The 27,890-nt window shown below is 34.2% G+C and overlaps 1 protein-coding gene across 2 annotated transcripts; it reads right to left on the reverse strand.

The window, feature by feature from the left end:
• TBPL1 (TATA-box binding protein like 1) lies at positions 1 to 27,865 on the reverse strand. Of its 2 annotated transcripts, none has more exons than XM_074309790.1 (7): positions 27,490 to 27,865; positions 6,661 to 6,851; positions 5,878 to 5,960; positions 5,211 to 5,274; positions 3,597 to 3,700; positions 3,404 to 3,498; positions 1 to 806 (listed from the first exon to the last, which is right to left on the reverse strand). In XM_074309790.1, the coding sequence occupies exons 2-7, from the start codon at positions 6,793 to 6,795 to the stop codon at positions 727 to 729; spliced, it is 561 nt and encodes a 186-aa protein (XP_074165891.1). In that variant the 5' UTR covers positions 6,796 to 6,851; positions 27,490 to 27,865; the 3' UTR covers positions 1 to 726. The 2 variants fall into 2 exon arrangements, with proteins under 2 accessions (XP_074165891.1, XP_074165892.1); XM_074309791.1 differs by lacking the exon at positions 27,490 to 27,865 and adding an exon at positions 26,743 to 26,908.
• Positions 27,866 to 27,890: the final 25 nt, after the last annotated feature.

Raw genomic sequence — 27,890 nt, forward strand, 5'->3', positions numbered from 1 at the left:
CTATAGTTTATATACATTTTTTATTTCTAATTTGCAAGAAAAACTGACATTTGGTAACACAGCATTTAAGAACATACTGTACACATGTGGCATATATACAAAATACACTTCAAATGGAAGCCAAAAAACACTTCAGCAAAAGACTAAGTTTGCATAGTTTAAAAAAATGAATTCTGAGTAATACAATTTTAGTTAAAATAGAAAATGGGGAAGAAAAATAATAGAATAGGTATGAAGAGAGATCTTTTCCAAACTTTTATTTGTGCACACATTCATCAATTGAAAAAAGATAACCTTTACAGCTTCTTTGGTGCCCATGTTCAGCATACAAAAATGTAAAAGACTATTCACAAATAAAACACATTAGCTCAAACTGAAAAACAACCAAAAAAAAAAAAAAAAAAAAAACCAAAAAAAACCCCAACCAAAATATGTCTTAAAAGTAGTGCACACCGTGACAGCTCTGCTTATGACACGAGAATTACTGCGAAAATAAATAGAATGTCCTTTTGTAAAAGCAGCAATTTCACGTCTTGTAAACTTTTTACATTACAGCACTGTTCAAAATAAAATCCAAAGGGACTGGAGCTTACACTGTGGCCATGAACAAATAAAAGAGTCTATTTCCTCAGTTACTGTTGGTCCAGTTTTCCTTTCGCCTTGAGTCCAATGTGCAGCAGTTTTAAAAGGTGCTCAGTTAGGAAACCTAACCAATTGAGTGGTGAATTATAAAATTTCTTTTCTGCTTTCAAACACATATGGGTAAATCTGTTCCACAGCAGTAGCAACAGCCTTTACATTTGGCCCTAAAACCAAAAAGGAAAATGCCATGAAAAATCAACTTACTAAATGTAAATTACAGTATTTCAAAATGTAAATTAAGATGACTATTTTTCCTTGTTATTACCTACAAAATGTTGCATATGATTATAAGATAGACAAGAGAAGTAAGCTAAAACATACCAAGAATTTTACTGATCCTTGGTTTCAGACCCCAGTTATCTTACTGTTAATGAAAAAAAAAAGTTCATAAAGGCTAATAAAACTTGTAAAAACACAAAAAGAATTCTACTACTCTTTTGGTCAATCTGAAGATGATATGAAAAGTAAATCATTACTTTTACAACTGTAATAGAACGAGGATATACCAGAGTTTTCCCTTTCAACAACTGTTAGGTTTGTTTTCATAAAAGTTTACAAAACTATTCCCAGGAATTGACTGGCCCAAAGGTTGAGGGTTGATAGTTTCCTAGTAGCCTCTGAATGTACTGATGTAGCTTCCTGGTCACCTACAGGAATTAAAAAGGATCAAGCACTTGGAGTTAGGGCCCTTTAGACCTGATAAATGTCCCAAGAGTTGCTATCCTACTGAATAGATAGTATTTGCATTTAGAATGCAGCTACATGCTGGATTATCTTTATTGGGCAATCTTTCTATGTTACTGCTTAAGTAAATCATTTTTTGTTAACTGTTCAATGACTTAAAAGTGCCTCAGAAGCAATTTGCACAACTGATAGTCAAATGTGTGACAGCAGGTATATGCATACACACATATAACTGACAACTTATGACTCCTTTGGACACAAATGTTATTTTATTATACATCTGATAAATTGGCATGTTTACAAAATGATAGATGAACCCTGCCCAAACTCAGAGAAAAGAAATTTTGGTATAAATAAAGCATCCACTGAGTAAGAAAGCATGCATATATCCCACACCTGTAGTACTATCACCTCCACAAAAAAAAGGAGGGAAGCCCATTTTATCATCTCTTCTCAAGGGCCAACGTTGGTCATTATAATACAAAGCATCGTATAATTCTTTCTCTTAACACAGTTGCAATCAATTATGCATGTTGTTTTTTTGGTTCTACTTCATATTCTTTTTATTAGTTCATTGTCTTGATATGATTCCCAGAATTCTATCATAAAATTAACTTTTAAAATACTGTTAAATTTAAACTAGCTTTTAAAATCCACTTATTTTTGAATTGGATGTTTTTAAAAATTAACTTTTCTACAAACTGTCAATTAACTCAATAAAGGTAGTTTTTTAAAAGTACCTTTTAAAATATCTGACTCAAGTTTTTTCTATGTACTCGGGGAAATTGGTAGTTTTCAATTAGTTTTGTTTTAGTACACAGCTACATAAATACTTGCATACATACATACACATACACATAAAGCCTATAGCTGTAGATTGTGTGAAGCATTCAGATTAACAACAGTTCACATATAGTATTTTACACTTATAATTCATTTTCTTCATAATAACCCAACGTTGTATGGCAATCCAAAAATTATATATTCCCTTTTTATATATCAGGAAATTGAAGTGCAGAGAGATTAAATACTTGCCCAAGGTATTCGGGGCAAAACGTGGTGCAGATACAAATCAAACACATCTTTTCTGACAAAAAAGGAAGAACTAAATTTGATTTAAAAATAATGGAGAATGTCGAATCTATAAGATGAAGGTATAAAGTAGAAGAATCTATAGATTGAAAGTCTATCTAAAAGTTGGTGTACCTGGTGTATGGGGAAAATGGTGTCAAGTTCAAGCTCTAGAAGTAGGGATGGCCAAAAGAAGGGAGAAACCAAAATCATCTCCCTGAGGAGGGAGGGATGCAGGCAGGGTATAGACTTAGAAAGTTCGATGGAGGAGATCACCTGTTAAGCCCTAATAGCCAATACTAGTCATCTTTATTAGCAAGAATAAGTAGAAATAAGATATAGGATATGCAACTATAAATTGATATAAAAGAGGAAAAATGAATGATGGAGGAATATTAAAGGCAAGCTTGTCTATTAACATTTTGCTCATTATTAAACTTGGTTTCCATGGATCGGCTTCTGTCCATAATCCTATGGACTCTGATACCAAAAATAATTTTTAAAAATCACAAATTCTTTGTCTACAGTTATTTAGCTGATGTTTTAAAGAACTGATATAACAAATTACAGGAAATTTTCAGATTACATCTGAATTGTTTACTCAACACTTCTACCATTGATTTTCTAAAATCTGAGGGTTGTTTTATGCTGAGAATACTACACTCATTCTAAAAAATTGGTAGATGAACCCTGCTCAAACTCAGAGAAATGAAATTTATGGTATAAATAATGCATCCACTGAGTGAGAAAGTATGCATATATCCCATACCTGTAGTACCATCACTTTGGCAAAAAAGGGAGGGAAGCCCATTTTATCATCTCTTCTAAGGGGCCAACATTGGTTATTACGATACAAAGCATTTTATTAAAAATACAAATAAAAACTAAATATAAAATCACTGCTGGATATTAACAAAATTTTGACATATTTTGGTTACTGTATATTAATATGCTCTTATCCCATTTAATTACTTATTACATAATTTAGACAGAAATTATAAAGTACCTGTTACTGTGATACTTCCTGTTGAAAAAATCTGTAATGTAGCTCGTAGAGCTTTTATGCGATAACATACTGCAGGATGAAGTTCAGGTTCATAACTGCCAAAAAAAAATTGCTCTAATTAATATGACACAGATTTAAAGTTTCCTAAGTGATTTCAAATGTAAAAAATTGGTTTCACTCTTCTGAGAGTTACCTGGCATGAGGCCTATTGTTCTTTGTGAATTCTGGCAATCGAATTTCGAAGGGCATGTTACACACTGCCAAAACATTAACGACTTTAAAATCTGTAAATATTACCTTTAGGAAGAAAAAAGCAGAATCAAGTAAATTATTCTGAAAAACAAGACATCTGGTTATCCTAAGGCATTCCCCCCCCCAAAAAATCTCTGTAATATCAGTGGATCTGGGTCTCTTGTCAAGCAATGATCAAAATAACTAAAAGTGAGGACTCAGTACAGCAGTATGTTATGTAGATGATGATGGAGGATTTGACCTCTTTAGGACTGCTTTTCGGAAGACCAGATAATTATTCTATCTGTATTAAGTAACATCTTTTTTGAGGTTGATCCATACATCACAGTCATGCAAGTTAAGAAAATACAGGACTAGGATGAAAACTATGAGTAGGATATATAAATGAAATCACAACTGAGACATTCTTGCAGGTTAGTCTGCCAGCTTGAGTCAAACAAGGTAATGATTTCTAAGCTAAATAGCTTACTAATTGGACAAATTTCTTTGGCATAATACATTCATTATTGTGACAAAGTTCAAAAGCTCTGTTATGACACCTGTAAGATAATTTATTGGAATAAGTGAATACAACTATGACTAGAGTTTACTTTTCTTACTGGGAGAAAAAATTAATACTTATTTTATTTAAGAATAAAAAGAAACTCATAAAATCTTTAATCCACGAATGTATTTTTAATGACACAAAGATTCAAGGAAAGAGAGCAAGGGTTGGTTCACCTTTCTTCTGAAAAGCAACTTACTGGATCCATTGCTATTTGGTAATAGAAGCTAAAAAAAAAAGACACGAGTGATAAATCTTCTCTACTCTAGAGAAAAGCATTAGCTGATGGTTCTTACTCATCAAGGAAAATAGTGGTTTTCCTTTCCAGCAAGATACAGGGAAATATGATTAGTAAAAATGGGACTAAAAAAAGGCACAAACAGAGCACCTATTCAATCATAGTGAGTTGATCTTCTCTTCTAGGCTAGACTTAAGAAATAATGAATCAATTTTAAAATACTAGAAGAGAACATGATAAGAAGCAAAAGAGCACAGCCAATGATTGTTTATAGACCATATTGATGCATATCTACCATATTCTGAAGTCTAGCATTTATTACCAAGTATAGAAAACCACATTCAAATTAGGAATTTTTGTGATGATTATTTACTTCAATTACAATCTACGGTCTACCACCAAGCTAGCCTTTTTGCTATTCAATCAATAAGTACTTATTAAATGCCTTTTATGTGTCTTGTATCTTGCTAGATGCTGAAGATATATGAATAAAGATAAGAGATGATTTCCAGAGAAAATGTCCTTATCCCTCCACACTATCCCATCCTTACTCTAGTTATTGTGCTGTCCACAAACTTTCCTGGCAAATGATTTTGCATTTATTTTGCTTGTATTCTATGTTTAATTCTATATGCTACTTGAGGGAAGATGCTGTTTCATTTTTTCTTTTGTACTCCCAGCACTCAGGACAGCACCTGAAACAGTGCTTGTTGACAAAGTGATCTTGAGCACATCCCAAATATTTTCAATTTGTATGTTTTTATGCACCTTACCTGAAAACCAAGTTTCTGTAGACTGCGGGCTAATCGCCTGGCACCAAATTTAGCTTCTTCTTCGCTATTGTTTAAGAAGAGAAAAATGGGAAAAAATAAACATAATGGATTTATGACTTTGGGCAAATCACATAACATAATTACTCAATGCCCCAGGCAACTTAGTGTAGAGGGCCAGAATTCTGAAGTATATTTGAAACAAGGATACTTACAACAAGATGTTAACTCAGTGTGACTGATGAGATGATGGTTCTCTAGTTTACATATACTTAGTACTTAGTATAGTGATGTAATGGTTCTCTAGTTCACATGTACTCAGTATGTTGTAATGATGTAATTGTAATAGGGTATTTACAGGCTGAGAGGACTAGAAATGAGACATTCCATCTTTGACCATCCTCCTGGTGATTCACCTGCCTACTTCACTTCTCCACTAATACCAAGGACTTGGGCTGGTCCCAAGGTCCTCCAGAGAGCTAGTCCAGACATTATAACTTAGGCTAAACTACAAAAACAGATCATGAAAATATACATTGTCATATGTGGGAGGTTCCTCACCATGGAGCTCCATATACTAATGAAATCATGTGTGAATTAAAAAAAAAAAAAAAAATCCTAGGAAAAAAGTTAACCTTTTTAATAGAAAAAAATTTCAGATATCACTTACCTTGTGGCTCCTGTGCAAATAATTTTTCCTGAGGACCAAATTGTAGCTGTAATTCTAGGTTTTCTAAGCTTCATTAACACTTTCTGAAAAAAAAAAATTAAAGATAGTAAATGTTAATATTCAAAAGTAATTTCTTTAGTTAGAAGGACACATAAAAACATTTTTAACCTCTAGAATAACTAATTGTAGCTTTAAAAAATAAATTTATTTTTGTTTATTTAAGTCTATCTTAATTGCTTCAAATGTCTATATGAAACTAGGCTATAAACACAAACTACCATATTAAGCCAAAAGGAACATGACCATGAATTAAAATTTTATAACCTAGATTACCTCTGTTGTTTATTTTAGTGTTATATTTCTTGTACCATGGATTCCCCAATTAATTAGTATAGTCATAATTTTGCCACAAAAAAATTTTACTACGTGCCACAGATTTATTCCAAAACTTAAATGAAAATTTCCAATTCCCCTTTTTCCTTTAAATTTAAAAAGGGAGAGATTTAAATATGAAGTTATCTAAGCAAACTTTTTTTCTATAGCTTAACAAAAAGTAAATCTTTCAAATAATTTATGTTTAAAAACATAATATAAATTAGAAGTGCTTATTCAAAATATACTTTTTAAAGAATTATGAAGTATTCCAAGAGATACATGAAATTTGACAGAACTAAATATGTAGTCAATGAATTCCTTGATAAGACTGTAAATAATGTGTCTCAGCTCAACACTCAAAGCTTTTAAAATTTAACTTAGATATTCCACATTTTAAAGTTCACTTACTCCAACATCACGCTTGTAAATTACATTTGCTCCCTCTAAAGCAATCTTCCTTAAGTTCAAATGGCATCTGGTTCTAAAAACACAGACTACGTTTGTAATTAAAATGTCCAATGCAACATCACTATCTGCATCCATTGGGGTAAGTTTACAAACTCAGCTTCCCCACCAGTGCACCATGAAGCTCTCACATCCTGAAAAAGAGAACAAAACAATGTAGCCCAATTATCTGAGGCAACATCTTTTTTCTTCACTAGAAATAATCCTAAAAGTGACATGCAAGGAAGACTATCCTTCCTTCCCTCCCCCCAGTATGTTAAATTTATTTTAAACTACAATTTAATAAGAAAAAAATCCGTATTTTGAAAAGTGCCTTGTGATTGATAACTATGATTTATTTTTTCATTTCATTTTTTTATGATAGGTCAAATAAAGATCAGCTTGGCATATTTGACTAATGATATTAAACTTATTGCCTCCAAAGAAATAATGTTTCTGTTTGTACTAAAAAAGTTAATAAATATCAGCAACACTGCAATAATTTTTTTTTTACAAAAACTGGGTTATGAAGGATTGAAAATGAAATATGCTACTCTCTTCCTGACAGATATTGAATGAGACATAGTTTTTTGAACATGGCTAGTATAGGAACTTGCTTTGTTTGATTATACTTGTTTGCTATGGATTTGTTTGTTTTTTGAGAGGGAGAGTGTATTCAGTTGCAAAGGAGGGAGAAAAATAAAATAAATGCTAATAACTATTAACTAAACAAAATTTAATTAAAAATATAATTGTATTATTTTCTATTTTTCTGTATCTCTTATGGAGTTGTTTCAATTGTAGAATGTTTCTACACTTTATATAGTGACAGATGAAAATTTTTTCTTTTAATTTTAGACTTTATGTTCACAAAATCTTAATAGAAAGTACACAAGTATACAAATGCATGTAAGCACCCACTATGTTATTCTGCTTATTTTCTCCAAATCTTCCCAAATGTCCCTTAGGGAAATTGGCTAGAGCTCAAGATGTTATGGAATTTAGCAACTTCATCACGGCACCCAAAATTCCTGCACAAGCAAACTAAAAAAACCCCCACCGAAAAATGCATTTTCTCTTCACAAATTATTATAATCACTTTTCAGAATAGTAGTTCTCCATGTTTGAATTACATTCTCTGAATTCATGACAAAGAAAGGAAAAAATTATGGAGTAGTTTCTATTCCACACATACCCAGAATACACTGCTCAGCCTCCTATATGATTTTTTGGGGGAGAGAGGCAAGGGGGGAAATGTGGTGGAGATTTGAGATCCTAGATAATCTCAAGTTTGAAATAGAGATTGAAAACCAATGCTCTCTATATTGACAAATTATCTTTTTTTCCCCTATTTGAATTTCAAAAACAAATTCAGCAAAAAATTGCTATTCCAAGGCTATAACTTATAAAGAGCTATGGATATGGTTAATATCTCATTTCTTTTGGTGAAATCTCTGCAAACAGATTATAGTTGGTTAGAGGCTTCTTTCTCTAATTCTAGATCTTTCCTTTGTTTTAAAAAGACTCTTTTTAAAGAAGAATATATATAGTTAGTAGAGTGGAAGAAATAGTAAGAAAGATGAAAGAGTGAAAATAGGGATGGCAGTGTAGGAATTTGCAAATAGCTTCAGTTTCTAGGTTATCTTAGCTATGAGCTCTGATATGGGAGAGGGCAAAGAAAAAGGGGCCATATCAAACTGTTGTAAGATATAGAGGAAGCCCACAAAATTGTTTTAAGAAATTAAAGGATATGACAGGGGCTTCCAGAGAATCAAGCAGTATGGCATAATGTATAAAGAACCATGAATTCTGTCCTACTTCTCATACAAATTGCCTGTAGTAACTAGCGAAATGTCATTTAACATAAATGGTCCCAGGCAACTCTCAATACTTTAAGATACAGAAGTATTAGCAATCTAAATCAAGGAGTTTACAATTTAAAACACTAGACTTTTCCCACAATGATGAAATCACATGATGACTACAATAGACAAATAAAATAGCCAATATAATAAAAATGATGCTATCTAAATATACTTATTCAGGACCATACCAATAAGTTATGAAAAGAATTATTTTATCAAGATAGATGAAAATAACAGCACTACTGCCTGATAAAGAATGTAGGTACTAGAGCCTAATGCCTGATAAACCCAAAGATGCCAGCTACTGGGATAAGAACTCACTATTTGATAAAAACTGCTAAGAAAGCATTGTAATAGAAATTACATAAAGACTAGTCACAATGTATGGCAAAAGAAGGTTCAAATGGGTACATGAATTAAAAATAAGGGTGATTTCACAAAGTAAGAGAAGGAAAAATCATTTCATAGCTATGGATAGGGAAAAAAAAATTCATGTCCAAATAAAGAACAGGGAAGATCACTGAAGATAAAATGGCTAGTTCTGTTTCTATAAAATTAAATTTTTTGGATAAAGCCAATGCTTTGAAAGAAAACAGATAACACAAGGGCAGAAATCTATGCAGCAAGTTTCTTTAAAGGTCTCATTTCCAAAATATATACGATTCAAATTTGTAAGAATAACAGCCTAATATCCAAATACTCTGATAAGTGCTAGAGAGAAAAGTAAAATAGTTCCTGGCTCCAGCTCTAAAGAAGCTCTCATTCTAATAGGGGCAATACTATGGAAGTTTCAGCCACAAACCATAAAAAAAGGTCCCATGATCTCTGGGGTTCATTTCCAGTGATAAAATAGTATTTTTGATATTGTACTATTTAACAATGACAGGCATTTTCTTTTCTGTTCTTTAATAAATATGGCTATTACACCTACAGCAACAGCTGCATCACCACAGCAGTAGCTTCTCAAGAAGTTGGCTGTGTTGAAAGCATTGCTATATTTTGACTTTCTGTTGTTGTTTGCTTGAATTTTGTTTTTTTCTTAGTTTTTTTTCTTCTTGATCCAATTTTTCTTGTGCAGCAAAATACCTATATCAATATGTATACATATATTGGATTTAAAATATATTTTAAAATATTTAACATGTATTATTGGATTATTAACTGCCATCTAAGGGAGGGGGGGGGAGGAGGGGAAAATTTGGAAGATAAGGTGTTGCAAGGATCAATGTTGAAAAATTACCCATGTGTGTGTTTTGTAAATAAAAAAACTTCAATTAAATAAATTTAAAAAAAAAAATGAGGGAAAAAAAGAAAGCATTGATATTTCAAAGGCTCTTGGGTTCAGAGTCCTGGGCTAGATCCATTATAGTCCAAGAGGAGTTAGTGGTTAATGGCATGGAAATGATCTGACTTATATGGCACATACTACCTCATTCTCTTCAGGGTCCCTTGCTCTTATCTCTTATAATAGGTTGGCTTGTCTGCCTAAAGGGAACAATTGGCTGAAAATTCAGAGAATGATTAGCCATTCTCCAAAGGAGTTGCTTTCCCAGATTAACAACTTCAAAAAACAGAAATAGAAGTTTCAGGATGCTGCTACTTCCTAAGTGCAGTCCATGTGTCCTATCTATTGGTGATGACTGGTCAGACATTGTTAACAATGATTATTAGGAAGGTGGAATTCTTCTCCACAATGATCCATCTTTTTAGTTATGGCTGCAGGGGCTGGGTTGAAAGCTAATCTGGTAGTCTGAGGGACAGTGTCACTCTCAAGACTCTTGGATTCAGAGTCCTGAGTTATTTTTAATAAGGTCTTAGAGGAAATGGTCATCAAAGTGGTGGCAGTGATTTGAATTGCCTGGCATTTGCTACCTCCTGTCTCTCCCCAGGGTGTCTTGATGCTTCAACTTTCCCATCCTTTGAGTGGCAATTATTGGGGATTCCTGGTCTCCCCTCAGGAACTACTTCCCTGAACGACCACTATGAACTCTGGGCTGGATGAAGGACAGAGTCTTAATTAAATCAGTCTCAGTAGGATCCTTGTGCTTATCTGCCTATTATTGACAATTTGTATTGGTCAAAGGATATGAAAAAGGCAATTTTTAAAGGAAGAAATCCAAATAACCAATAGCCATTTGGAAAAATGCTTCAAACCACTAATAAAGAAATGCAAATAAAGACAACTTTGAAGTTCTATTTTACATAGGTTAGCAAAATTGATCAAAAGAGGAAAATGACAAATGCTGAGGGAGTTATAAGGAAAATAAGTATATTAATGCACTGTTGGTAGAGTGGTAAATTGGTCCAATTATTCTGGAATCAATTTGGAACTAGATCTGAAAAATTACTAAACTATACATATTCTTTGATTCAGTGATATCACTACTACAGTAATGTATACCTCCGGAGAGATGAAAGAAGGAACTCAACCAATATGCAGAAACAACCACTACCACAAACAAAATCAAATAGATAGTTACAGAGCCCTTTCAGGTTGGCAGAGTGCTTTGCAAATATTCTCATTTGGGCCTCACAAAACTTATCGGAGATAGGTGCTATTATTAATCTCACTTTACAGTTAAGTGTAAATATGTTAAACGAAGGCAAATGGAAGTTAAGTGACTTGCCTGGAGTCACATGGCTACTAAGTATCTAAGGCCATTTATGAACTTAGATCTTCCTGATTCTAGGCCCACTTTATTTGCTCTACCATTTATATGCTTTCAGACACAAAAGTGCAGATAAAAACACACTTTTTAGACATGCTCAAGTGGGGGAAATTTGTTTCACGTTTTTCTTTTCTCCTCCTCATCCGCCTTCTTCTCTTCTCTTCTTATCAGGGAGCAGGAATGGATATGGATTTGCATCAATTAAAAAAAAAAAATACACAAAGAAAACCTATGTACAAAGCACTATGTAGATATTAAAGATACCAAAACAGAAAGCAAAATAGTTTTTGCCTTCAGTAAACTTAAACTTTTTGAGCACAGATAAGGCATTTATAAATATTACTGTGAAAGAATTATTTGATTAATTCAGTAACAAAATAAAGGCAGCAAAGGAGAGATCAAGACAAACTACTATAAAAGTATGACGAGATCACTTTCAAGTGGGTTAAGGAAGAATTAGAGAAGATTTCATGAAAAAAGGGAGCACTGGACTTTCATGAAAACAAAGGATTTCAATAATCACAGGTAGAAAGAACAAATTTCTGACATCAGGAATAGCTCTCATGAATGCACGGAGGCAGCAAAGTGAAGGACTAGATAAGGGTTTTGAGTCTGAATTAACTGGAAGAAGGCATGTACAAAAAAGAAGAGAATAAAATTAGACAGCAAAGACACGGTAAAACAATATTTTAGAAGGCCTAAATGCCTGGGTAAAGACTTTGTATTTTATTTTACAGGCAATGGGGAGATAAGGTTTTCTTTTCTTCTCTTGAAAGATAAAAAAATTCATCTCATTCCTAAATTCAGGATCTAGCTACTAGATCTTAAACAAAACTGTCAAGTTTTACATAGGCTACCATTAGCAACTTCTTAAGCAGACAAATAAGTCTCTGTAAAATACTCCTAAAATATTAACTATTGAAATATCTAAAGGAGAAAGAAGGGAGGGAAAAATTAATGGTTTGGAAAAAAGAAATAATGGAGACAAGCAATAGCAGTGAGGAAAAAAATAGCAAAGAATAAAATAAATCCAAAAAAGAATAGAAATATCAGAAGAAATAACTTAAAGTATGAATTTGAACCCTGTTTTTTTTTTTTATTCCAAATTTCAGGCTTTTTCCTATTTATACCAGTTGCCTCTTCACTACTCAACCGGGGGCTCTACAGAGGAGTCAATGTAAAAATGAGGTTATCACATAGCTCAGAAACTTAAATTCTGAAGGTGAAAGAGAAGCACATTAGATTATATATCCTTGCTATATAAGTGAGTAATTTATCAATAAGCTATAGCAAATAATACAACTCTTGTACCGAGAAAAATTAGCAAGACAAGTTTCATGAAGAATATGAAAATCAAGCCATTATGGTCTTTAAAAACCATTTTCACAAGATGTAAACCATCAAGTGATCTCAAAATGTTTCAAATTAGTTTCTAAGGATAAAAAATAACATTTCACAGACTCAAAAGCTAGATATAAATTTGATACATTATCACTATCAAGTCTTTGATTAAGAAAAATATCTTTGCATTACTTGATTTTCAAACTTAGGCCTCCATTTTAATTGAGTAAAATTGCTACTCAACAGTACCCTCAGTTACTTCTGCCTTTCTGTGAGGGCTGAACAAAAAAACTCTCTCCCATACTCTCCTTTTATAGAGAGCTCAAAATTCCAGCTTTTTCAGCTTCCTTTTGTTTATGGTTTCCCCCATCAGTGTAATCTTCCCCACTGATGTGACAATTTTCCTTTTTTAAAATGTTCATTTCTTGCACTAAGTACAATGCCTGGCATATAATAGGCACTCAAATCAATTAGTCAATCACTAATTGCTAGCACCTAATAATGTGTTTAATCACACCATATTGAAACTCACTATTTCACAGAAACTAAATTCTGCTAATTTACTATAGCAAAACTCATCTATTCAATGTCAGAGTTAAAAAAACAAGCATAAAGAAACAAGTTCTAGTTTTGGTTGGACTACTAAATAGCTGAAAAAATTTTGAGTAAGTCATTTAAATTTTCTTGCTCTTCTGTAAAAAAATGGAAAATACCTGTCCTACATCATAAAACTGCTATGAAAATAATATGATCTAGCATATGTGAAAGCACTATATAAGTGCTTAAATGATTAAGTTTTAATTTGCAAACAAATCCGCATCAGTATCACTTATGTCTGTTATTCATGTTAAAACTGAACTGTCTGCTTCTTAAAAGAATGCTATCAGTTTAACCTTTGTTTTTCTTTAAGGGAGAGAGAGGCAGGGAGCTAACTATTATTTTGAATAACATTATTAACTCCATCTTAAATCTCACTGTAATACTTGATGAGGACAGGAGAGAAATAGTTCAAATTTGAACAGACTGAAAAGAAAAGTATTGATCTTTGTCTTCCTCTACTAATGAGATCTTTTTAGATCTACCAAAGCTACTAAATCATCCCTTAAATCAATTGTCAAATGTCTTTCCCACAAAGCATATGTAGGGGAGAGGGAAAGCAAACAAGTATGTGCCAGGCACTGTGCTATCAGTTTTACAAATACCATCTCATATTGGCTCTTTACAAAATCTCTTGAAGGTAGGTACCATTATTAACTCTAAATTACAGTTACAGAAACTGAAGCATACAACCGTTAAGTGACTTGTTCAGTGTCACAACAATATCTGAGGCTGAATGTTAATTCAGGACTTCCTACCTCCAGGCCCAGAGCTCTATTCACTACACCACATTATCTACCTAACTAAATCCATAGATCTACAAATTGACATATACTATAAATCATATACATTGATGGTAGTCATATAAAATAAAGAACATATGGATATGTAATAAACATTCATTGTATCCAGAACTGGGAAGAATCTCAAAGATCCTCTTGATACAATCCCCTCATTTTTCAGATCTAGAAACTTATGCCTGGAGAATGAAGTGATCCTGCCTCTCCTTCCACCCCCCACCTCCCACTTCTCCAAGGTCTCAAGGGCACAAAGTAGCAGAAGCAGGACTCCCATTCAGATCTTCTCACTTTAAGATTCTGTAAAGGATCAATTCCCTAGTTCAAGATCCATCTTCCCCCTCAACTCCCCCCACCTAATACCCCCACTTCAGCTTTAGACCACTCTGATGATCTCTCCCACCTTTTCCCTCTCCTTTTTGAGGTTTCTTGACTCTTCCTACATCTTGCTCTCCAAGCCTAACTCCCTGGACATGCCACACTCTTTCCCTGCTTTTACCTCACTATCTAGGCTGCTAAAGCTAGACATGTATGCCATGATAAATTTTCCTTTCTAATACTTGACCTACAAAGTAAAACCTCCAATGAATATGAGGTAAGATTTTCTTTCTATATGGTTTAAAATCCATATGCCATTAGAAAAGAACCAAAAAAAGTATAGAGTGTAAATACCAAACTATTTTAAATTATGAGTAATCATATTTGAATATGAATTTTGCTCCTACTTTATTTTTATATACATTCTGATATTTAATTATGGGTTCCACTTACAATTTAGAGTCTAAATACTTTTGACACTGAATGACTTTAACTTCAGTTGCATATATGGTGTTTTTATATACATATATTCAGTAACTACTGTTTTATATACTGGTGATAAGAGGATGATTAAAAAAAAAAAAATCTATGAAACTACTACTGCCATTCTACCTGATAGAATGTTTTGAAAAACCAACACAGATAATCCCTCAAATAGCCAAATTTTAACAAAGATTGAAAGTAGCTGCTTCATAGATTGTTTTCTTGTTTACAACAAAATTAGCATTGTTTTAAATCAGTATCAACTTTTCAGCAGCATTCAATATATTAAGCTTATTTCAACACACTAAATTTGTTCAGTAGTGACTCTAGCTTATCAACCTTTTATGTCAGAGGCCATTAGAGGAACTGTGCAGTTTAAGATACTGCCATTAAAGACTATTAAATCATATGTGTCAGAACAGATGAATGAACATCAAGAAAAATTATTTTCAAACTAGAAAGAATAAAGTAAAAAATAATGTAATCCACTAAGGTTGAAAAGGTAAGGGGAATCAAAGTATATAATTATGGCCAGGCTAGAGGTTGTATTTGTCTTATAGGATCTGGGAACTATTTAAAGTTTTTCAAAAAGGGGCAGAGAAAGCATGATACATTTTTGGAAAGCTGATTGGCTAGGGGGAGAAGACTATCAAGTAGACAACCTATTACTGTCATGTGATATAATCATTGGAGCTAAAGATGACAAAAGATTTGAATTATTAGCTTGCATTTTCCTACATCAATTGCTCCTTTGAGATCCTTTGATGACTTAAATGTATACCATATCCATCAGTGAGTCATGTTATCTGGACTACCATTCTAATAACACCAACAATAAAAAAAACTAAATGTTCACATAGCCACTAACATAATCATTGGATTCTTTTAGATTTCATCAATTCTTCCCTTTCCTCTCCCCTTTCTCCATTCCCCTCACCTCAAAAAACCTCTACCTTATCAACAGAAACCTCATTATCCTTTAAGATCTTATCAGCCTTGGTATTATTCATATACCATCAGTATGCTATGATTATAGGGCTTTATGATGAACTTCCTCCCAAAACTTCCATTTAAAGAGATGGCCACAGCCTACTCTTCTGATCTTCATCATGCCCCTAAACCAGGTCCTACTCCCTTTCAACTTCTTTTTGTGTGTTATTTTTTTCTCATTCATTAAATTGTAACCTGAGTGCTTGGGGCCAGACTTTGTTCTTTGACTGAAAATTTTAATAACTGGTGCATCAGACAATTCTCTAACCAAAAGTTGCAGGTACTATGAACCGGTGCTTCACTAGGACAAACTCTGAGATCCACAATGATTTTTCATTTGTGCAATTCCACCAAAAGAAACTGGGTTTGGGCATAAATCAGTATCATTTCACACAAAATAAGCAATTCATCAGTATCATTTCACACAAAATAAGCAATTAAAAATGAAGACATTCCTGCATTTTCACATTAGCAAATCCAGCCTTGTGAAGAAAAACAAGCAGAATCCCATGTTAACGGTGTCTGCTAACAATGCAATGGCCTTTTTGTGTCAGTGACAATGTTACATACAGACACATAAGGAAGGACAAAAGATATACATGCATGGGACTATGAATATGAAGACATCACTTGGGATTTCCTAGGAAGGAGACAATTATTTCATTGCTTTCTTTCCTAGTCTTTTATAAGTGGAAGCATCATTATTAATATTATGGACTCGGATTCAAGTTTGAATTCCACTTGAGAATTTTCTGGCAGTGTGATCCCTCTGCTTAACCTTTCTGAGCCTAAATTGACTCATCTATAAAATGAGGCTAATGATAGCAGGTTTTTGTTCTTCTGAGAACCAAATGAGATAAATAAAAATTGCAAACTTTAAAGCACTATGTAAATGTACTAAATTTTTTATTTCATTCTTTTCTTAAATTTTAGATAGCAAATAGTCAATTTAAAGTCACTATCCTGTTTTTAGAATTGTATAATTAACTTACTAAGGAATATTGTACAGGTAGATAAAACATCTGTATTTTATAGTTAATAAAAATATTACAACATAAAAAAATTATAAGCTCAATAACTCTCTCCTCCCCTCCCCTATATCTATATTTCTAGTGTTCAATCGAGAGTCTGACAGAGTGATGTATAATGTATACTTACTGAGTGATCCAATCAATAAGCATTTTGAAATGCCCACTATGTATCAGGTCTGTGTTAATTGCCATATGGGATACAAATATGAAAGAAAAACAACCCCTAACCTCAAGGAGAATATGTTCTATGAGGACTTTACTAGCCTATAGTTTACAGACTCTTCTCGCTTTTTTTTTTTCTAAAGTATACAAACATATTTGGTATTCTCGAAACCTCTAATAAACACCTCTGCCAATTTCTACATTCTTTCTACGATAACTGACAGTGATTCAAGAACCACATCTGTTAGTTCTTTCAGCACCAAGGGATATATTCATCTAAGCCTGGGTAGGAGTTTATCTCCCTATTTATTCCCTGTTTCAAGTTCCCATTAGCTATTTTTAATTTATCCTTCTTAAACCTCAGAATTATCTCTTTATCAGAAAAATATAAAAGCAAACTAAGAGCTGAATAGCTCTCTCTTCTCTGTGTCTGTTTTCATCCTCTATACCCCAACCAGTAGTCTTGTTCTCTTCTTTGATAACTTGCTTTAAAAGCTTAAGCCTTTTTGTTGAGCTGAGCACCCTTACTAACTTGAACTCACTGAGCTTTAGGATTCCTGACACGATTTTTATAGGACTGTTACATGCTTTTATTTATCTTCTCCATTTATCCTTGCTTCTATCTCTTTTGTCCTTTCAAAATCTAAATTGGCAAGCTTGCCATGCACCAAACACTGGTTTCTTTTATCAACTCCATCTTTTCATCATGAGAATTATTTTTAACTTTCTTATATTTTATCTTTTGAGAATTTTTCCATTTCCTTTGGGATGACTTTTCTCAAATAATTTTCCACTACAAGGTTTATGTATCATAGCAGAGGTTTCAAAGCTGAAAAGAAAAACAGGTAGCACTAACACTGTTGGGAAAATATATAGTCATCTTCTATGTCATCTTCAACTATTCTATTCAGTTCAATAGGCAATTAACAAGTGACAAAATACAAGTTAGTATGCTAGGCATTGGAGCTACAAAGTTAAAAATTAAGCAATCTTTGCCCTCAAGAACCTTACTTTTTAGTAGGAAGAATATCACATATACAAAATTAAGTATATACAAAGTAAAGAGAAATAGCTGGGAAAGCAAGGAAAAAGAATATTAGTAAATGGGAGCATTAGGAATAGCCCATATAAAATGTGGCATCTGAGAGCTACATCTTACACAATGTTAGCAATTCCAGTTTTTTCAATGGCTATTATAGATTACCACAGTGGGTTTTGTTGACCTTTCTTTTCTAAGAAATGAACATCTCTCCCTCTCTTTATTCAAAACATCTGCCATAAGAGATAACCAGATGCCTGTGAAAGATAAAAGGAACATAAGTATTGTTCTACAATTTTAAGTGGAGTGATGCTTCTGCTATCCTTCAGAATAATATTAAAAAATAAAACATTTCTGTGACTTACCTACTCACCATGTAAAACACAATTATTGGAAATACACATTCATCTAGTCCTTGTCCAGAGGTAATTCAAAGATGATTACGATGAACCAAAGCTTGGGAATATTTGTTTCAAGTAGAAAATTAAGAGACATATCAACCAAAAATGGAGAATTCATAGCAACTTCTAATTCTAAGGGACCTTACTAAGTAGAGAATTTTATTCATTTTTCTAACTAATGATACCTAATTGGAAAAAAAAAAAAAAAAAAAAGAAACCAAGCTCTCCATCAGCAAATCTCATAGTGGGCTCTTTCAAAGGAAGAAAAATCCAATTTCAGAACTACAGAGTTTCCCACATATCAAAACTGTTCTTGATACACCATTTCTCTCTAGGTAATTTCTTTCACCATATAATATTCTTTAAATTATCAGACCAATTTGCAGCATGCCTATTGCTACAAGAAACATGAGCATATTTTCACTAGAGACATGACAGATTATAAATGCATAAAAGTTCTCCTTAGAAGTTATATTCTACAGTGGAACATCTTTATAATCATACAATGACTAAAAGGTATAAGGAGTAAGATTCCACCATGCTTGCCTGTTGCTTATAAAACAACATTTGATTGGATAGAGCACACTATCCCATTAGTCTTGCTCAATAAGTTATCTCCTATGTATATCATAAAATCATACCAAATCCCTTGAAAGATATAATAGAGATTTTTTTTCACTTATCACCTGATCAATAAAATTAAATGAGGTATAAAACAAGGAGATATATATATTTGACATGGTGTTTGCAATAGGGTCCAAATCACAGGATTTTTTTTTTTTAATAAATGTAAGCTCTTCCAACTATTCCTTTTATTGGATGTCTCTGTAGTAATAGACCAAGCCTTAAAATATTACAAAAGCCTCTTAAAGGAGATCCACATTTACTTAAGACTCGGTCTAAATAAACACACATAGAAAGAAAAGTGGTTTTAAAAAGCCTAATTTTCAAACTATAACATTGTTAATTAGATAATCCATAGAGCTAGTCCATCAACACATATATCCTGGCCAGAAACTAAATGTTTATTGATTGTTACCTAAGAAATTATGGCTAAATACTAAAATAGACCCAGAATTGAACAGAAGCAAATTGGTGCTCTTCCCCATAACAAAGCATCATCTTTTGAAAATTATTATTTTCCAATTATCCGTTATAGTTGTGAATCATGGAATCAATTTCCAAGGAATTAAATTTTAAAGTCACTCAAAGGACAAGCCTGAATTTCTTCTAATATTCACAAAATTTTTGAATGTTTACAATTACATAGTTGAGAAAAAGTACCATTACTTTCAAAACTCCAAAGCAGTAATCAGAGGATAAAGCTGGTACACTAGGTCTTTATTTCATTCTGAACAAAATATTAAAAAAAACGTTAATTTTGATTGAGCATTATGTCCTTTTAAAGAATGGGACAATACACTTTACATGGTTATTATTATTACATAAGTAATAAAAATCATAAGTTAGAATGAGATCCCTTTTCATGGTCTCTCCTTTAATGAAATATTTATGTCTATATCTAAATTCCTCCTTATTCCTTTCAGCACTGAGTTCTCTTCCACTCCATTGAACCTAGGAATGAAAAGTCTTCCCAGAAACAAAAAAAAAAAAATTTCATTCAGAATGGAATATTAAATGCCACAGTGCAAGACATTATGCAAAATGTTGGAAAGAACTCCAAAGATGACTAAGATGGGGTCCCTATTCTCAAATCCATTCAAAGATATGTCCCCTACTTCTCTAAAAGGTTAAAACCTTTACACAGTAATGAAATTTTTAAAAGTATAAAGTTATATATTTTCTATTCATGTTTTTTAGTTATCTTTATTTATTTCTCCCTTCCTCTTCATTCTAGAAGAAGGCTAATCTAAAACATAGTTTTTCTTTTTTTCACATAAGCTAAAAAGAAACAGTTAATAAACACTTGTACAGCACCTGGTAGAATGCTATGCATATGATAAGTCTGATAGATATTATAAATAACAATCTTCAGATATTTTAAGATAATCACTTCAAAAGAAATGTCACAATAAAACATTTTTTCAAAAACATTTTCAAAAAAAGTACTAATTACAGGATATTATTTTGACAACATTCTATCATAAATCTTCCTATTTCTATTATAATTAAAGACATACATTTAATCATGTCATTCCATGGATCATATTATCATGAAAGAAAATCACTTGCTAAAAAATTGTCCTAACTAGCCTTTAGAAAAAGTACTGCTGCAGCATGAGGTTTATTACATAGCATGTGTTAAAAACATATTACACCACATACAACTCTTCAGAGTAGCTTTACTTCAAAAATAGATTCAGATGTCATATAGATGTCATATTATCATTTGTTACCACTTAAATCTATTCTGCCTAGATTATAGATTTATACATGTGTTCAAGTAATTTTCTTGCCTCAAACTTCCACATATTCTCAATTTACTATTGAATATTAAGATATTCATAGGAGCATCAAGGTGAATTTGTGAAACCAATTTTTAACAATTTCCAAGATTTGGCAAAAGATAATTCAAGTCAAATAATAAAAGGCAAAGTAGTGTGAAAAAATGTGCTTGTGTCAGATTCTTTTTTTTTTTTTTTTTTTTCCCTGAAGGAATTGGGGTTAAGTGACTTGCCCAGGGTTACACAGTTAGGAAGTATTAAGTGTCTAGGGCTGGATCTGAATTCAGGTCCTCCTGACTTCAGGACCAGTGCTCTATTCACTGTGCCATCTAGCTGCTGCTTATATCAGATTCTATTCTACTTTCTCTATAGTTAACTTAGATTTGAGAATCTTGGAGAAATTATATTTTGAAAATTAATTTTGTAGCATGAAGTTAACTGTTAGAATAAATATTACATTCTAGAAGATGCCTGATCTAAAAGATAGTTTTTCTTTTTTTTTCCCTCAATACTCTTTGTACTATTTTTAAAAATTAGGAAAGTATCCTAAAATATTTAAAAACATTTTCTAGGATTTTTACAATACAATTTTCTGACGAACTTAAAAGTATTTCTAATATAATGTTTCAACCAAATGGTGAAATAGGAAGGACCAAATATGATGTGTAATTGTAAAAAAACCCCAAAAAACAAAAACAAAAACAAAAACAAAAAACAGACATAATAATAATAGCTAGCATTTATATAATGTTTTAAGCTTTTCAAAGTACTTTCCACTTATCTTGTTTTATCCTCCTAACAACCCTGGCAGATAGGTGCTAAAAGATTGATCTATAAACAAACAAAACTAAAAGTCTATTTTAGGGTTCCTATTTCCTAGTATAATACTCTTATCTGCTAAACTAAACAGTTATAAATTATTCAAATTAAGGATGTCATTAAGATTGTTAAAAAACAAACAAACAAAATTAAAAGAGCAGCTCCACCTCTACAAGTCTACTAAATATATGGAAAGCACAGAAAGACCACCAAAGAAAATGTGTTTCAATAAAAGACATTTTTGACCGGAACTTCAAAGACAAACTAGATTCGAGGTACATAAAGATGCTTTCTAGGACCTAAGATAAAAAGGGGTTGAAAAAGAAAAAAATCATTAATTGAAATAGTACACAGTCAAATGTACACATGGATACCTCATCTGTCTCTAGAGATGTAAATTATAGAAATTGTCTCTCAGAATTTTGGGGGAAAAATAGGGGATGCTGGACTTTAAGTTACTATTGGGAAACTGGGGAAGAGATTGACTAATGTGGAAATGTCTGACTGAATAGAAGCATGACTCCAAGCCTAGAAGAAGCCCTGATATTCAAGAGTCTCTATTATTACAACTGTTTCTGGTTCTTCTACCTAGACTTATATGGAAATGTTTGACTGAAAAGATTTATCATATTACCTGAACTAGAAGCAGGACTCCTGACCCAGAAGCCAAATGAAGAAAGCTGGAAAAGAAAGGGCTCTTGTGTCCCTAATGTCCAACTAGTATAGTATCTAGTATTATGACTATTCCTGGCTTTTATACCTAGACACTCCCAAAAGACAAACCAAGCTTTCTACCTTACCACCTGCTACAAAGGCAGAAATTTCTTTAAGGTTTCTTTCCACACCCTAACCCTTTTACTCCCCTCTCCCACTTTTCACAATTAGAGATAAAAGGTTTAACACTTTGGTGTGAATGACTTCTGCCATCATTCAATCCACAAGCATAAATTGTGTATTTTGCTAAGCAAATGAGGGAGGAGAGAGTAAAATAAATGGAGAACTAAGGGGTTGATACCAAAGAGGATAAAGAAAACAGAAACTAGGACAAACTTTGAAGACTTCATGATTTTGCCTAGGATTGGCCTTGTTTACCTTCAAGTTGGCCCTGATAAATTTATACAAGTGGTGGATTGAATTCATGCAGCTGCAAAAAATTTTGCCTTTGTGATTTCTAAAAATTTTGTTTGTTTTTCACTGTATAGTTTTATTCCCAAAGGATTTACTGATAGTATCATTGTACCCTACAGATGGGGTCTTTTTATCATACCCCAAGAAATGTCTCTTTTAGTCACTGAGAGTGGTTGAGTCAAGTAAGTCTAAGTAGTCTGTGATTTGAGGTCAAGGAGTAATAAAATATCTACATATTTATATATTATATCTATCTAGCTATCTATCTATAAAATATATTTATCTGTATGAACTGTGGACCAATTTAGATACCCAGAAAACGTCTTATACATAGGCAGATAAGCTACCTTTATTTTTTTGCCATTGATTCCAGGATTTTTCTACCATAAGAAGGCTGGATTCAATATCTTTCATTCTTTGCTACCCTCTTTTTTCAAATCTATCTTTTGCCTCCTTTAGTAGATTTCTTCTATTCTGAAGATCACCAAACCTAATGGCTTTTGCCTAGTCCTCTTCCTACTCTATTTCTTTAAAGCATCTTATAAAGCTAATTGCTTTTGAAGTTCCCTCTATCCCATATGTCTTTAATGCCAGATTATCACCATTATTTATTTCTTCTTCTATTTCCCCAAAGTCCTGTCTTTATCCCTCATCTCATCTTCTGCTTTCTCTCCCTGGTCATCTTGAAAAAATAATGACTTTAATTCAAATGGAATAGTACAGAGACAAAGATTTTGGAATCATAGCATTGAGCATTTTGTTTTCAGTTGCATCTTTCATCAGTAGTTCAAATTCAACATTTCTAAAACCTGTCCCTGAAACTAATCCTCAAGATTAAAAAATGGTTTGGTATGAGCCTCAAAAACCACTTAAGTCTATCCTTTTAAATGGACTTCTCTGTTGCTATTTTCCCGCTCTCTAGCTAAAACTCTGGAGTCATTTTTAACTCTACCTTCATCCTCAAAGGACAATCAATTGCCAATAAAATCTTGATTGATTCATCAAGTCTTGTCTGTACAGTTGTGTACAATGGCCTTAGCCTAATCCTTGCTTAGACTTTCTAGATCTTGGTATCTGCCTTTTGCCTTTTAAACTGATTTAATTATTTAACTTTAAATCTTCTGAATTTTCATCTCCTCCTTAATATTTACACTGTGAGTCCTTTTTGCTCTGGCTGAAGATTAAGTTAATACTGAATATTCTGGTTTTAATTGTGCCTTTGTCATTATTACTTATTCTGGCTTCCAATTTATGAGTCTTGCTTTCTCTGACATTGGCTGTCTTTTCCTCAGATTTCATTCTCCATTCTCCATTCTCCATACTATATCTGAACTTAGTTTTGACAGCTATAGTTAAAGAGAGTTCAGTAAAGAAAGGATTTTTACAGCCTTTGGGGGATATTTCGTTATTGAAGGAATTTTTTAAAAAGATGACATATAATAATAAATTGTTCAATGAGATCTCTTAAATCCTCTTCATATATAAAATAGGAAGACTAAGTAGAAATACTATTTTTTCAACAAATAAATATGTTTATGTACTAAACAGAATTCAATTCAATAATTAATTTAACATACTATGCGCTAAAGTACTATACAAGGTAGTGGGAAGAAAAAGATAATTACAATGAGGTCACTGCCTGCTACAAGCTTGCAATAAATTACTGAAGATGAAAGATATACAAGATTGCAATACAATTCAAACATTCATTACGAACTTGAGTGCAAGACAGTAAATATAAAATAGAAATATAATAGGCTATGAGTTAATAGTAAAATATTAATATTAGTCATACTGCTATAATTATATTTTAGATAATTATAATTACTAATAATATTAATATGACATATTAATATTAAAATTCAAAGTTTCATTAAGAGCTTAAAGAAGTAAATATGATTATTTGATAGAGGTAAGATGAAGGCTTCATTGAGAGCTGTCTTTATTTCAAGGATTGTTAGGATCTTCAAAAAAACAAAAATGGAAAAACAGATGGCACAAGGAAAATTATCATCAGTTTGGTCAATGAATGGGGTCAGCAAAGATACAAATGGAGAGAAAGTATAAGTGTGCTGCAGGTAAGATAGTCAGGTTTGGCTTCAGCATTAGAGGGGAAGTATATGAGGTAGAAGTGTAAAAGAGGGAGGCACCAACACAGAAAAAATCTTAAATTCAGGAAAAGAAGTTTGGATTTTATTCAGTAGGCAATAAAGAACTATTGAAGGATTCTGAATAGGTAATTCAATCTATAGATCTCTGTGTAAGGACAATCAAGCAGTGCTAGAAGGATGAATTGAAGGGGAAAAGCTTAGAGAGGTTCTCCTATAGTAGGGTGTTGGCAGTAGGAATAAGGGATCAAAACTTTAAAAAGTAAATGAACTTGAGTGAAGTTCATAATATGAAATAGGGAAATCTAAAGAAGATAGTTTGGGTTGAGGGGAAATTACTACAAAATAGGTATTGAGCCTCCTCTAGGGCTCTTGAGCAAGTCATTCAATTTCTCTGTGCCTTAGTTTCCTTATCTGCAAAAGGAAAGCTTTAAATTAAGTGGTCTGTATGATCCCTTTCAGCTCAGTGAAATCCTGTAGATTCTATCTTTTGAAGTTCTCCCCACCTATCCCAATCCTTTATATTTCAACTGCCATCTTTCTAATTTAAAATCTCATTTCCTCTCAGTAGGGACATTTCGAAAGCTTCAGAATTAGTTTCCTTGCTTTCACTTTTCTTCCCCTCCATTTCACTTTATTTAGTACTATAAGTACTCTTCATAGTGTATTTTTCATTATGTTAATTTTAAATTTTTTAAATCCCCAATGCCTATGGCAATGACTAACCAATAGTAAATGTTTAATGAATATGCCAAACGCATGTTGAATGACTGAGGACTCTGTGCTAAAATTAAATCCAAATTCCCTACCTTTAAATTTTTATTTCCTCCACATCTGGCCCTAATCTATCTTCTAATCCTATTTTTTACCACTCCTTCTCCCAAATAGTACTATTCAGTATCTTCGCAAAACGTTTTGAATTTTCCCTCATCCCTGTTTTTTATTTCCTTTAAGGAATGCCTCTGTCCCTCCAATAAAGCCTTACAAGTGCACCACACTTTAAAAATTCTCAAATTCCAAGTATATTTTCGTATGGTCCTCAGAGCAAATGACAGTCTGATCTTCAAGTGACTTTTATCCAATAATTTACTGATCCTAGTGATCTAATGCTATTTCTAGCACCATCTTCCATACGATCCCTTTCATTAAGCCTCTCCTTATTCTATCTTTCTCCTTTAGGATTTGATTAATTCCTTCTATGAATTCCTCTCATTTTGATTTACCTCTCCAGGGATACATGTGCTTGTATTCCTCCTAATCATTTATAACATCTTAAATGGTTTAAGATTTATTCACTTTTGTAACTAATGATACCTAACACATGGCATAAACACTCAAGTATGTCATTAAAAAAAAATTAATTCCATTAGAAACCTCCCACCTCGACAATCTTCATCTCGAGCCACAAACCTCATGTCACTCCCACTACATCCTCAACCAATGCATGCCTACAGAGCTTGGACAGTCTCAGTATCTCTTGGACAATGTTACAGTTAATGTAGCAGCTCATAAATGTGGGTCAAATGAAACTGCTATAGATATAACAAAGCAGAGGCGGGAAGAAAGCCCAAAGATGCAAATCAGGTTAGGAATGGAAATGAATTAGTCCCTTCTTCCAGATCTTAGTACAGTGCCTGGCACACAGTAGGCACTTGACAAATGCTAGCTGACTGACATTCCCGTACTTCTTGGGCTTCAACACTGACACAATCTCATTCAATTCACCTCCCTCCGCTCTGGGATTCCTCCTCTTCAGATGACCAGGGTACGTTTTAAAAAGCTGATCAAGTGCCAGAAGAGATCCCCACGGGTAGGCAGCCCCAGGAAGAAGCAATATTCATATTTTGGCGGCTCCCCACATCCTCCCAAAGATCACCGTCCCTCCCTCCCCACCTCAGATAAGTTTCTTGGGAGGTACAACGGGGCTCGGATCCCCTCCTCATCTTCCAGTCTGGCATCATGGATGAGCCCCTCTTCTTCCCCAAAGGAATCGAGCCCCCACAGCCCGAGGCAGGGGGCCTCGGCTCTGACCTTCTTCCCCAGCACGGACTGACACGTTAAACCGCCCGGCACCCGACACCTCAACCCTAACAACCCTCCCACGCCGGGCCCTCACCCCATTCCAAGCCCCATAGCTGCCACCCCCCACCCCCACCCCGACTTCTTCCCTCCGGTCCAATTCAGATCCTCACAGACCTTTCTGGAGAAAGCCCCTCTTTGGGAGTGAACTGTCATCTCCCATTTCCCCCCTTCCTCCTACCCCATTAGTCGAAGCCTGGATGGGGCCCCCTCCGGATAACCCTCAACTTGGAAAGGGACCCCCATCTATCCTGGATAAACCGCAGCCTGGATGGGGATCGCCTCATTTTCCCTCAATAAGCCACAATTCCCCGCTCGGGATAAACCACAGCCTGGATTTGGACCCCCCACACACACACACTTGATCTCAAATAAGCCGCAAGCTGGATGTGGGACCCCCCCAAAATTTTCAATTCAGTCTCTTCCTGCCACGGGATAGGGGCCCGGGCCGACCTCCTCCCGCGCCCCGCCCCAGGCCTCGGACTCCCCAGCACTCCTCCGGGAACTCCCCCACCCCCACCCCGGGTCCTCCCTCAGGCCGAGCCCCGGGGCTGCAGTTACCGAGGGGGAAGGAGGAGGCGGCGGCAGTGCGGCTGGTGGTGGTGGCGACGGCGGAGCAGCAGCAGCAGCAGCAGCAGGAGGCGGCGGCGCTGCCCAGTCTCCATGGAACTCCCGCCCCGGCCCGTTGCTAGGAGCTCCCGCGGCCCCGGCTCCGTAGCTCGCGCTTTGTTGTTCCGGGTCCGAAGCCGCAGCCGCTTCCCTGCGACAATAAACAGCACAAAACGCGGCGAGATGGGGGTGGGGGTGGGGGTGGGGGTAGGGCATAGAGAACGCGCCCAGCCAGAGCGCCCCCAGGAAAGGTCGCCTGCAGGACCGCGCTAGCCAGTTATTTCCGGTTTCTACTCCTCCCGCTGCCGCTGCCGCTGCTTCCTCGGTCGGTGCGTCAGCCCCGACAAGGGGAG

Source organism: Sminthopsis crassicaudata, chromosome 4 (genome assembly GCF_048593235.1).
Source record: "Sminthopsis crassicaudata isolate SCR6 chromosome 4, ASM4859323v1, whole genome shotgun sequence".
Taxonomy (NCBI): domain Eukaryota; kingdom Metazoa; phylum Chordata; class Mammalia; order Dasyuromorphia; family Dasyuridae; genus Sminthopsis; species Sminthopsis crassicaudata.

Coding starts and splice junctions, on each gene's coding strand:
- TBPL1 (XM_074309790.1), bottom strand. CDS start 6,795: ATGGATGCAGATAGTGATGTTGCATTGGACATTTTAATTACAAACGTA. Junction 5,961..6,660: donor TTTACAAGCGTGATGTTGGA/GTAAGTGAACTT, acceptor TTTTTTTTTCAG/AAAGTGTTAATGAAGCTTAG. Junction 3,499..3,596: donor AACAATAGGCCTCATGCCAG/GTAACTCTCAGA, acceptor TTTTTTTGGCAG/TTATGAACCTGAACTTCATC.